Consider the following 13,820-nt stretch of genomic DNA (forward strand, 5'->3'; position numbering starts at 1 on the left):
TACACGAAAGGACAGAGCTGATTAACTACTGATGCTTGGGAGATAGCAAGCTTAAGTGATGGATGCTCACTTACAGTGGCCGAAGGGCCAAATGAGTCAGAATTAAAGCCAAGGATGCTCTCTGGGTTTCAAGTTACCAAAGTAAAAGCCTCTTGAAATAGGATCAGTTCTGAAGTAAAAAGAACACCACAGCAACTTCTGTGAAAAAGCTAACCGTTGGGAAGGAAAACTATAAAAAAAGTTATCTTTGCACCCAGTCAAACATAATGTGGTCTTGCAGTGTAATTCTGTTTCAACCACATTCCTGAACTGCTATTGACTAGACTTGCAGCAAAGTTAAGAAATTAATCTGCAAAATCTAATTCAGTCATGTCTAAACTACGAAGATGAATTACCCACTAAGCTGTGTGAGACGTAGGTCCCCCTCCCCGGGTAGCACTGCTTCATACAGCTCTATGCACCAGCATAGAGAGCTGCTGCGGGCCAAGGAAAGATGAAGTCCAAAATGAACAGATCCAGTTTAACATGCAATACCTGAAGGGAAGTGCCAACTGAACAGGCAACATCTTCTTTAATTAAAGTTGCATAGGTCTGGGGATAGCGAGAAGGACACATCTGATGACTTGGTACAATACGGCCATAAAAAGAAGACTGGATGCTGATGGTGGTTCTGTGAGGACATCTCAGGGAGACATATTCTCCATCGCAGGCATGGTCAGTGTAATTCTTTAGTACTTGCGATATGTAACCTGCAAAAAAACATGACAAAAACCATTATTAGTGAAAGGTAGTTAATGTTTAGGTGATTTACAGCAGTGCAGTCTAACCAACACAATTAACAAGCAATGAGGGACGCAGATTTTATTATTATCTCACACACATGCAAAGGAGAGAGACAATGACATGGAGGGAGGGCAGGCTTGGTGATTTGGCCTTCAGCCATGTTATATATCCTTAGTGGAAGCAATATTCATAGGCTCCAAACCCTTAGCCCAATCACACCACTTATTTACATTGGCATAGCTATCAAGTTTACAGGAAATGCAGCTGAGCCAGACTCATCATTCAGACCACATCTAGACAGTGCATGCAATTTTTGCCCCCGCAGTAGAAGGCAGACATCAATAAACTGGAGTGAGTTTAACAGAGGGCCACCAAGATGGTTGGGAGCTGGAGCCCTTGCCCCGTAAGAAGGGGCTTGTTCAGCCTGGAGAAGAGACAGCTTTGGGGAAAACTAATAGCAGCCTGACAGTATCTACAGGGAGGTTATCAAGGAGATGGAGCCAGTCCTTTCACAGTGGTGCATGGTAGGAGAATGAGAGACAACAGGCACAAGACGAGACAAGAGATTTTCAGACTGGGCATACGGAGCAACTTTGTCACTCTGTGGGCAGTCAAGCAGTGGAGCAGATTGCCCAGAGAAGTTGTGCAGTCTACACCCTTGGTGGTTTTCAAGACCTGACTGGATAAAGCCCTGAGCAACCTGGTCTAACCTTTTAGTTGACCCTGTTTCAAGCAGGAGGTCAGACTAGAGAACTGAAGTCACTTCCAACCTCACTTTTCCTGTGAACTTATGATCATGGGCAAGAAAGGCCCAGACACAGAACCACTAAGGGGAAAGCTGGGGTTACAGTCGATTGTATGAGGTTCTATTCCATCATGGCACACCAATCACATCTTTGATCTTCCTTCACAATTCTGGTTGCACCTTCTGTTCTAGGCCTTTGACACAAAAGATTTGCTTTCTATCCAATTCTGCAGTTTCAATTTTTTTAAAAGGAATACAGTATGCAGAAACAAATGTCTCCTTGTTTGTTAGAGGATGATGTTATCCACCAATAAAGCTGTTAACAAGAATAAAGCATGGGAACAAAGCCTCATGTACTGGTTTGGCTGGGGGATTGTTAAGTTTCTTCACAGTAGCTCATATGGGGCTATGCTTTGGATAACACAGGGATGTTTTCATTACTGCTGAGCAGCCCTTACACAGCATCAAGGCCCTTTCTGCTTCTCACCCCACCAGCGAGGGGGCTGGGGGTGCACAAGAAGCTGGGGGGGGGGGTTGGGAGGGGACATGACTGGGACAGCTGACCTCAACTGACCCCAGGCATATCCCACACCGTATGACGTCATGCTCAGCATATAGAGCTGGGGGAAGAAGAGGAAAGGGGGGACGTTGGGAGTGATGGCGTTTGTCTCCCAAGTAACTGTTACGCATGATGGAGCCCTGCTTTCCTGGGGATGGCTGAGCACCCACCTGCCCATGGGAAGTGGTGAATTAATTCCTTGTTTTGCTTTGCTTGCGTGCACAGCTTTTACTTTACCTAGTAAACTGTCTTTATCTCAATGCACAAGTTTTCTCACTTTTACCCTTCCGATTCTCTCCCCCATCCCACTGCGGGGGAGTGAACGAGCGACTATGAGGTGCTTAGTTGCCAGCTGAGCTTAAACCACAACACCTCGTTAAAGTTACACTGAGTTAAAAGCACTGATTGCAGTCAGGTTGCCATGGCAACTGCCAAACAAATCCTGACTTTGCCACACTAGAGACATATGTGCAGGGAACTCTATAGCATGTCCAATGTCAGCGTCAGCCATGGTCCCATTCTACCCTGCAGAATGCCTCACCATAATGAGTTTGGAAGTCCCCTTCCCACTACTGGCCACCAACACCGGTCTACCATCCCATGATGCCCTGTCCCTGTGTTCCTCTATCTCATTTCTTAAGAAATGGTAGACTCCTTTCTTAAGTTGCAGAGAGAGAAGAGAAACAAGTAACCCTAGACAAATTCCTAAAAGGGAACCTGAGGTACCTCTGAGACTTATTTTCAAAAAATGGCTAAAAAGTGACTATTCTCTTGGTAGTCCATAATCATAGCATCATTTAGGCTGGTACCTCTGCAAGTCATCTAGTCCAACCTTCTGCTCAAAGCAGGGCCAACTTCAACCAGGATGCCCAGGGCCTTGTCCAGTTCTGAATATCTCCAAGGATGGGGCCTCCACAACCTCTCTGGGCAACATGTGCCAGTGCTTAACAACTTTCACAGTGAAAAATTTCCCATGTTATGACTTTTGTTTGTTCCCCCTGGTGCGTTTCAGGGAAAAGACTGGTTCCATTTCCTCTTTACCATTAGGTAGCGTAAAACAGTAATTAGATCCCACTCTCCTTATTCTTTACTTCTCCTAGATGAACAGACCAGCTCCCTCAGTCTCTTATTATTTATTGTATGTTCCAATACCCTTGCCTTCTTGGCAGCCAAAGGGACTCTCTCCAGATTCTCAACATCTTTGCTATAATGAGGGGCCAGCGTGGTATGCAGTTACCCTTCATCGCTGCAAGGTGCACTGCTTCCTCATGTTCCTCATCCTGTCTTCCAAGACATGATAATGCACACGAGGGAAGCTCAGTTCATGTGGTTGGAGAGAATTCACATGGCTTGCTCAGAATCATTTCAATGTCAACTCTGTCTATCCTTGTAGACACATCTGTAGGGCATATTTACTCCACTAAGTTAAACACTCCTAGGGTCTTTTCTCTGTCCCTAAGGCCATATCCAGCAACTTCCCCTTACTCTCCAAAACAGTATGGCTTCATCCAGAGCTTTTACTGGGAATAGTTCTTCTTCCATGCCAACACCAAAAGCTAGCTCAGGAGTTGTGTGAAAGAATATTGTCCTGAACAAATTTCAAGGTGCCTAAAACAACTATAATCATTGTTCTTAGAGAAAACCAACACACAGTAATTCAGCTTCAGTATTCAAGCTGCCACTATGAGGGCTGGGTTCTCTGTTTGCTCTAAATTTTAGTCTTTAGTTCTTATTTAGCAGTTCTGTTGCTGCAGTGCCTCAAGGTGTGTGCCAAATAGATATTTACTCAAATCAACATATTAATTTCCAAGTCCCCAGGGCAGCATTTGCTTATAAGAAAAAGACTGAGACACAGCCCTAATAATTAGAGTAAGTGACAGGGCTGCATGAGATCAGGGAACAGCACTGTTTAATTTAGTGCCTTTATCTCACTTGTTCAAGGAAGCACTCTGGGGATGAGATGAACTACTGGAGTGCATCTCCTTTGCCAGGCAGTAGAATGCATCTGTGCCCATGCTCTGTGTGATGCTGTACACCGAGTCCTGGAGTCAGATCAGCTCTTCTCCCTCAGAAGTAAGGCAACCACATAAGATAGGCATCATGAAAAGCAAACTACAAACAAGCAGGAATATAACACAAGCCATTAAATCCCACTTTACATGATGTTACTCCAGTGCATTATGACTTTTCCCTGAGGCTGACCTATTAGGGAGCCAGAGAAATACAACCAAAGTGCAGTCAAGACTCTACTGGCTCCTCTGAATATTCAATTATTCTGTCAGAACAGCCATCCTGGAGCATGCCTTTCCTGTTACCAATTCAGGATCAGGGAAGGTTTCAACCCCTGCAATTAGTGCAGATCACTTGTTGAAACAACTCCTTTCCCTTGTCTTCCATCAGCAATCTCAAAATAACTCCAGTTCATTCAAGCTCAAGATATTGAAGGGATTGAATGCTTTGATGGTGAGTGGCTACTAATAAACAAAGCACAATGTCTGAAACATCTGGCACTGACCACTGTCAGAGAGAAGATATTGGATTAGGCATGGGCATGATCAGGGATGACATGATGTTCTTCAAAGAGCAAAAGAAAGTGGCTGTAGAGAATTAATGCTCTTCCTTTCCTCTTAAAGCATGCCAAATTTGCACTACATTCATTGGTAGTTCTTTTGAAAGCGTTGGCGTTTCTTTACACATTGATTCATGGTTCAGTAACCCAAAATCCTTGCTGAATTTTTGGTAACAAGTCTCCAGTGACCTTTTGTACCACTACATGTGGTACCAGGGAGGGAACTACTGGGATGCTCTTAATGAATGAAATGCATGAGCATGTAGCCAATGGCAGGGGTTTGAGGACTTCAATGGCACTCGTACACCGAGATAAGAAGCACTTCATAAGTACACAAGGAATAGCTTACAGAGCTCATTGACTCCTTCCTGGAAAGCATGAAAAAATCTCTTTTGGATGGCTGCAAGAAACTATTTTAGTTTAGTAAAATGATACAGCAGATCACCGGTCAGCTATTCATAGATCACAGAATACGACAGTCAAGAAACTGAGATGATAAAGGTATTACCAAATTATTTTGTCACTGCTTATTGAGTATATTTCTTTGCATTGTAATCTGGGATATAAGCTACAGCCTTACAAGTGTCCACTCCAAAGAAAGATAAGGTAGGCTGTTATTAAAGATGGCCAAAGACATTTGCCACTCCTTTCTTCATTCTCAAATTTTGGGATGTGAAATCAGCATTGTAGGATCCAGGCCCTAAAGGCAAGCAATTATTTGAGGAAAATATCCCAACTGTACTGCCACAGTCAAATCTACTCTATGTTGTGATGGTTCATCTTGGAGCATAAATGACATAAATTCTCGTGATTTCATCAGGAAAGTTTTTGGTGGTTCACTTATTAGCCTGTTCAGAGAAGACAGTGTTAGAGGTGGTAATTTGAGCTTTTCATAAAAATATATATTTCAGCTTGAAAGCATGTGCAAAAGCATAAAAGAAATCTAAAGCATTAAGCCCACCAAACTTTTTCTGAATGCTATACATTTTGAAAATCTGAGATAATAAAAACAATCTCAAAACTTTTGGGTTTGGCAATTCTCTTTTTTTAAAGATTACATTGAGGGCAGGGAATCTTTGCTGGTGGGCATCCATACTCCCAAATTAAACCAATGTGTAGGAGTTGAGTGCTAAACATCTCCTCATTTCAAAAGACCAATGTCATTACCAAAGCAGGGATTTACACACTGAAGACAGAATAAACAATGAAAAGAAGTGCCTCACAAAAATGGTAGATCATGTTTCCCTCTAACGAGAAGGAAATGTTCCTTTCAAACACCACTTGCAATTTATTTTTCTGAAGCCCAGAGTTTGACTCCTATCAGTCATCAGCAATTACTCTCCGCTACTCCCAAACACAACCCTTAATGCTGACTGTAACTCTATCCCCCCCCAACAATGTCAGTTCCCAAGAACCATTTTCACCATTGCCTCTCCAGGGAACTGTTGCTCAGTTCTCATCCAACAGTCAGTTTTGGCCCTTAATATATATGTGGACTAGAGAAAAGTAACAGTTTCATACAGAGTATCATCATTTTACAGGTATGGTAAATCTAAACATCATCCTTTACTTACTGTCACAGAGCTACCCTGCCTTTTTGAAACTACAGTAACTGATGGAGTGGTTCACAAAAGCACAAATTATGTAAGAGCTTTCCTCCCAGCCAGATGGAAGAAAATAGAGTATACAAACACTCGTTCATATATTGTATTTAACCATGGTTGTCTAAAAGTGGCAAGCCCTCTTCTGCTTCCACGAAGTACAGTTCTAGTTTTGCTTGATGAGGCACATAGCAACAGCTCGCCAGTCATCAGAAGACAAATTTCAGCTTTCACCAGGAAACAACTCTGTAGGTGTGTGCTGGAGGATTAGAGGCAGTCACAATAAACTTCCCTCTTTATACGGTTTGGATATGACTTTGGGGGTTGGACTAGATGACCTCTAGGGGCCCCTTCCAACCCAAAACATTCTACGATTCTATGAAAACATTCTATGATTCTATGATCTGAAACTTTTCATAAATTATGAGGAAACTCAAAGGATTTTAATGGTTAATGAACTACTACACGCAATTCAAGCCAAAGCTTCATTAATATCTGCATTGAGCTATATCTAAGCTATAGTAATGTCTTCTTAAAACATCCTGTTTTGAGCTTTTGTAGTTACAAATATAGAATTGTGTACATATAATTGAGAAAAAACAATGCAATTAAAAAAGAACATCATGCTTAGAAATAAGAAATTTCCCATTATCTGAAACACGTGAAGTCAGTGTAATTAACTGTGTTAGTGAATAGAACATTGCCTTGTTCCTGATTGACACAGATTCTTTTATTTTTTAATCCTCTTATTTGCCAGGTCTATATTGTTTTTTCAATCTCTACTGTTATTTTCTTCTAGTTCCTTCAGCTTCCTTCCAGATGTTTTTGAGACTGTAAACGTGAACCAGAACTTTCTTCCAGGAGAGACCTTAAGCAGATACTTTTCTGGAGCTCAGCCTACCCCTAGACCAGAATGTTTTTCAGATAGGCTATAGACGGGAGAATTTCAGCTTATTCTTTATACACAGAACACCGATACTCATAACATCTCACAGAAGCAGCGCTAAGCCAGTGGAACAGAATAGCACGCCACGAGGATAGACAAACAGGGCTGAAATGTGACCCCAGGCAAGGCTTGAAGCCAGAGCAAGTGACTGAATGGATGCATTTCATTCCAGGCATTACTGATAATCCTGCGGTTGCAGGAGTAAAAAAGCAGCTCTCTCAAATCACAGAGCAGCCTAGTACGGACAAGTAGGGTTTGTTTTGCTTTGTTAGTAATACTGGAGATTAAAACTTGCTATTACAAACCTTCTACAGAGAGATTTGCTTTCACTTTGGCTATTCCCCAACCCTTTCACCTTTCAGATACCATACGGTACTGGAAAAACTTGAACATCTTGTAAGCATACTTGGGAAAATATTTTTATTTTAAGTCAACAGTTCCTTGCCCACTATCTGATCTTCTGTCCCACAGTTGCAGCTCCAAACAGTATCCAGTGTTAACTTAGAAAAACGGCTTTGAAACGAGAGTGAATTTAGAACAGCAGCTGAGTGCAGGCATTTCAGGGCTAAACAAGGTAACTTTCTGTAAATGCTGAATAGTATTTCGTAGAGGTCCCTGGGTTTGCGTAAGGATGAGAATTTAGTGAAAATTAGATTGGTGAAGGCTAGGGGTGACAGGAATAAAACCATGGTGGTTTTCAACTCTGCAGGCTTCAGTCTAACTCAGATACTAGTGAGGATTATTGCTAATTATCCCCTTAAGCTTCCTAGCTATAAACTCCTATAGAATTTAATAAAGCACTACAACTCTTCCAGACTGTTGGAATAACTCTGGAGAATTTAATAAGCAGCTCCAACTGCAACTATTTTGGGTCTAGAACTTTAAAGAATTGTTCTAAAAATTCAATACAAAAAATCTTTTTTGCTATTTGAACATCATCTTAGCTGTTTTTCTTTGTATGTCCCATAAGCCTATGGTTTCTTGAGAACATACTGTTTTCTAGAATAAGTTCTTAAAGCCCTTATGGCTATGGAGATTTTTTTCCTGATCTTTTACATTTTGAAAAGGGAAATGAACAGAATTAAAAATGTATCCTTTTTTTTAAACTTATCTTTCTAGGATCAGGGAAATTTAGCCTGGAAGGGCCTCCTGCAGGTCATCTAGGTCAAACTGCTGCTCAGAATAGGGCCAATATCAAAGTGAGATCAAGCTGCTCAGCACTTTATTCAGCCCTGAGCAAGGGCTGCCAAGGACAGGGATTCCCCAGCCTCTGAAACGCCCATGCCAGTGCTTCATCACCTTTCTGATCAAATTTTTTCTTACATTGGTCCTCAGAATTTCCCTTGTCACGACTCATGTCTGTTGCCTCTTGCCTTTTTATTTTGCACCTCTGAGAGGAATCTGGCTGTGGTTTATGTATAACCATTTGTAGGAAGCAGAAGGAAGCATCTGGATACCCCCTCAGTCTTCTCTTCTCCAGCCTCCCCTCCCATGCCATGTGCTCCAGCCCCAAACCATCCTGCTGGCCCTCCACTGGACTCCCTCCAGTTTGTTGGTGTTTCTTTTATAATCTTGTACCAGTATCGTGACCTGAAATTCAAGGGGTTGACCATTCAACTCCTCCAGATTTAAGGAATTTCTAAAAAATTCTTGTTTCACTAGTTGTATGGTTGCAGGCAGGCAGCCACGATGCTAAAGGAAACTTGACAGGCAGAGAATTTGGCTGGAAGGAGCCACAACAGGACTTCGCCAACTTGCAACCCTCTCTCCAGCTGTTTATTCCTGCTCCCATATTTCAGATCAAAGCCCATTCCATTGATCTGTGTAGACACGCATGTATGGGGGTCAGACCACAGGTCAGAGGGCCTGTCTGTGTGTCCTGCCAGCAACCGGAACAAGCAGGGATGTGCATACGCATCTCAGTGCATGATCACTAGTATCAAGCTGGACTAGCTGGCGTGTAGAATAAGAGCTTTGTGAGCCAGGTATGAAAGCGGCCACAAGTCTGGGCCAGATACTGGACAGACCAGGAGTCGGCTACAGGAGAGACCAGGAGGTCCAGGTCCGCTATGGGAAGACTGGGAGTCAGGGAGTCAACCAAGAGACCCATCTGCATGCACATGCCTGAGCAGGAGGTGACTGGAGATGAGAGGACCATGAGCCAGCCATTGCACAGGCTGGCTGAGGCCAGTTACTGGGGGATCCACATTGTATGTATGTATGCACGCATATTTTCTACTAATAGGCTTTCATGCTGATCAACCAGAGAGGGGAACAGGATGAGGCCACTGGTGCTGTTTGTGTTTGCATGAATGCTGAGTGTTTCTGCCCGTGTTGATCTGTGTGGCCAGACACACACACATCTCTCTGTTGGGAATAGATGCTCAGCACCACTACTGCCTGGACCCGGGAACACAGGGCTGTCGCTGCCTTGCCTCTATCAGGCTACCAGATTTGTCAGCTCCTAACACTTCCCACTAAAAATTCTATGTGTGTGTGTACACGCACATATATATGCATTATATTTATAAGCAGACATACATACACGTTAAAAAAAAAAAAACAACAAACAACTTTGCAGAATATTTTACCTAGTTCAAGCTGCAGGAGAAGCCTGAACCCCACTATAACTGTGGAATTCATTTTTGCAGCGCTCGATTTCTTAGAACACTTTGTTCAAAGTGTTATAGAATTATAAATATTAATATGTTATACAATTAATGTTAGTGTTACAGCATTATAAATATTAATGTCTTTAATTCTAAAAAGTATAACTTAGCATGCATTAGCATGTACTATGTGTCAATTATATAAAGTGTATTGCACATAGCACTACCATATTTATAAAATATATCTTATAGCATAACCCAAAGATAATTACCACGTCACCTTGGGAAGCCTTATGGGGTTTGTTCAGTACTCAGAGGATGAGAGCTGTAATTTTGAAAAAGATTTAGTGTGTACTTCTTACAGCCCAAAAAGGTCAATTCCACCCACTATAGACAAGCTAGGCACTATTTCGTCCTAGAGATACAGCTGTGGTAAGTGTTAAGGTCATCACTTTATAGCTGAAGGAGCCACATGGGTGATACTTCCTGAGCAGCTTCAGTTGGCTCTTTCTCCTTGGCTCTCAACCAAGTCCTTTCCAAAACACAGTCATCACACAAATAAATCACAGCACTGCTCACTCTGGCCTTGCTATTGCATTCTAAGTAGTGATAAAGACCTCACACCACCCGGGGTCCTGTAGCTCTTCTAAATTAAGCTATAACAGGTTTATTTTATGGAAAGGACAGTTTTCTCTACATGGCTTATATAAGAGATTTTTAACAGCAAAACTACAGTAACATAATTAGGCTGCCTTGATACCCATATAATTTTCCATAGTAAACATAGTCACACAGGGACACACTTGCACAACTACCAATGCACCTTTGCTGACAAACCTCCTCATGTAGACAAGTTTCACTGGTGTTCATTTTGACTTCCAGTTCCACAATAAAGTCCTTTTGATCCCACCCCTTCCTTTGATAATTCTTATGGAAAACAAATATCACCTTGGAAATCAACATCATTACAAATCTAACACGCAAATGGAAAGACCCTAGCTAACAAAAAACAGCCCCAAAGCTTGGTGTCTCCCAGCAGCCGTAGGCAGCACTGCCTGCAGTGCAGTTTAAGAGCTCAAACAGGATCTGTCCCCACACTCAGCCTGCTCCCAGGCCATGCTGATGCTCAACCTTTCCTACAAGCATCACTGAGTCTTATGGCAAGAGACTGACAGCCCTTCTGCACCTTCTGGCCTAGTCATTAAAATTGCTGAAATCAAATTTGTGCCATTTCTGAAGGGCCAGGAACCAACTTATTCATGTGGTATTAAAGCAATTAACCAAATCCCTCTGTAACAGGGAAAGGAGTCAGAGCTGGATGCATGCACCTCCCTCAGGACGTGCTCTGAGCTCACTGAACATCTCACTACTCATTCAAGAGGCCAAGAATATTTTATGGTCATCAGCATCTTAGTCCACCTCCACCAAACCCATGATATAGAATAGCATAGAATTTGCATGTCCATGGCTTGTGGGGTCAATCTGCAAACTATCACTGCCACGCTTTCTCCACACCCAGGGGAGAAGCACCCTATAAGTCTCTGCAGGGCACCTCTTTATCTCCATCAAATCCCTTCTTGGGCCCTCCTTAGCCATATCAACCCACAGAGAAGTCGGTGCTGGTGAGCACAGTGCTTAACAACAGCCTTCTGGTGCACCCTCATGCCCAATGAATGCATCTTTTGGTTTTCCCTCTAGCTTTTTGAAAGCACGGGGTTTACCAGTTCACCACATACCAAAGAAATTTCTGTCCCAAATCTTTTCTGGAAATAGGAAATATTCAGCATCTGTCCTGAAAGCAGATGCTGCATATCAGGTCTCTGGCAAGGTCTGTGACAGCTCCTTCGTGTCCCCATGCAGCACGATAGTGAGAGACAGAGCACCAGCCCAGAAAGTTTGGGGGCTTTCCAGTTTGAAAAAAACATAGACTTTCACCATTGCAAACACAGGAGGAAGGGTTTGTTTCTGTATTAGAAACATGCAGCAAGGGAAATATAAATCAGCCTTGCCTTAACCATCCACCTCTGCAGAGCTACAGTAGTGTCTAAAAGTAGCCTGGCCTTTGCCCACAGCTTTACTGGGAGTGACAGGGAAGTATCCTGTTACCACCCAAATTAAAAGAAAGCTTTTGCACAGCATATCACACTGGGACAAAGAAAGCAGTTATTTGACCACACAGGTGACCAACAAGACTTTACGCGCATTGACCAATTCTTTAAGCAAGTCAAGAACTAAGCCATGACAATCTGGCAAGGGCTAAGAAACACCAACACTAAATAAACGGGTTTCTGCCCATTCGGGAGAACTTATTCTGACAAGACTATGAGCACAGAGAGATGGCAGCTTTGTTTAGACTAGGGCAAATGGCAGGAGTGAAGGCAAAAGTGCATAACCCTACGGGAGCCGCTGCTAAAGCCATCACAAGCAGCTGTGAGTGCTTCGCACACAGTGCCAGAAGCCAGCTCTGGCGCTCCCGAGTGACCTACACATGCCTGAAAAAAAGCAGATTTCAACTGGCAGGTTAAAATGCTGCACAATTCCTGTGAACCTGGAGAGCAAATCTGAAACCCTGTTACTTTGCGTGAAATAATACAGCGTGACCTACATGTGCAAATAACATCTTGGCAGTGAACAGTTCTCCTACAGGAAAATACTTCCCGTCAGGCTGTAGTCTCTCTCGCTGATTTTAACAAGCATTTCAACGCTCCAATGGTCATTTTTATTAGAAACTTTTTTGTATTGCAAACTGTGAAACTCAAGGCCTCCCTCATTTGATGTTGTGTAATAAGAGTAGGAGATAGATAGGCAATTTTCATGCTCAAGTAGGTCAAATCACTCTGGATTGCTTTGCCACCTAGCACTTTTTCAACTGAAGAAGCAGGAAATTTTGGGGGACGCTAACAAATTGCTGTGGAAAGGGCAGCTACTGCTCACAGGCACACGGTGTGAGTTCTGCTGAGACACTGTGGAGAATCCACACTTGGGGTTCCCCTCCAGACTGGAAACCTTGAGCTTAATTCTTCCAGAACTCACTTCCCAAGAAAATTCAAAAATTAGGCAAAAGCTTGTTTCCAATGCTGAGATTTTAACATCTCCCTTTTCCTTCTGCTTTAAATTCCATATTTTATTTATTTATTCTTATTCAGGGTAGATTTGACAAATTTAATGAAAGCAACAGCTCTGGAATGAACCTGCATCCTTTTCCCCAGGACCTGCGATAAGAACTATGATGCTGCCCTCTGCATGACCTTTGCCTGTGAAATGCATATTTCTCTTTGCTTTGGCCAGGCCATGGCAGCTTTATGAACCCCAAGAGAAGAAAGGAAATGAGGAGAGACTGAGAAAAGATAGAAAAGGCTAAACAGTGAAAGGAAGAAGCACAGTAGGGGAAAAAGAAGGAAATTAAAAAGGGAAAACAAAGGAGATACAGGGTAGAGTAGACATATAAAAAAAAAAAATCCTCATTTGATAATTGGAAGTGTGGTCCCAGGCGCTTATCCTGCCAGCAAGAATCAGCTGGAAGCATCGCGGTGGCTGGGTGACTTGGGCAAAGGTAGGGAAACTGTAGAAACAGAAGGAGGGCAGCCTTAAAATACTAAAAAGGAGGACAAATAAAGCTTTTGAGCAAGTATATCCATTTGTATGTGACCTCTCATTACGTTCCCACATGGTCGAGCTCAAAATTATACCTGCTTGCAGAAAGGACTGTGTTACCCAGAGATAAAAATTACCCGTGAGAAAAGGGAGCTCAGAGTGCCTGCAAAAAAAAAAAGATAAGAAGATTAAAAAGTAGGTTTGCAGGAGACTCCCCTAATTCCTGATATGCCTTGTCTCTGATGACTTGGCTACAAACTTCAAATATTGCCTTAATAGAATGTGCAGTTTGTTGCATATGCACCAACCAGGCAAAACTGCCAGATCAGCATCTGCTGTTTAAGCCATTGACTTCGGCCAAGAGGGAATTTATTATTCACCAGAAACTGGACAAATTAAAGCAACGATAAATGT

The 13,820-nt window shown here is 42.6% G+C and overlaps 1 protein-coding gene across 1 annotated transcript in view; it reads right to left on the minus strand.

The window, feature by feature from the left end:
• Positions 1–13,820, minus strand: part of EVA1A (eva-1 homolog A, regulator of programmed cell death) — a 218,339-nt gene that overhangs the window by 154,745 nt on the left and 49,774 nt on the right. The window contains exon 2 of the mRNA XM_009642516.1: positions 535–749. Within this exon, the coding sequence (XP_009640811.1) occupies positions 535–749 (215 nt within the window). The remainder of the gene's footprint in view (positions 1–534; positions 750–13,820) is intronic.

The sequence above is a fragment of the Egretta garzetta genome, unplaced genomic scaffold, assembly GCF_000687185.1.
Source record: "Egretta garzetta isolate BGI_Z169 unplaced genomic scaffold, ASM68718v1 scaffold87, whole genome shotgun sequence".
Classification (NCBI taxonomy): domain Eukaryota; kingdom Metazoa; phylum Chordata; class Aves; order Pelecaniformes; family Ardeidae; genus Egretta; species Egretta garzetta.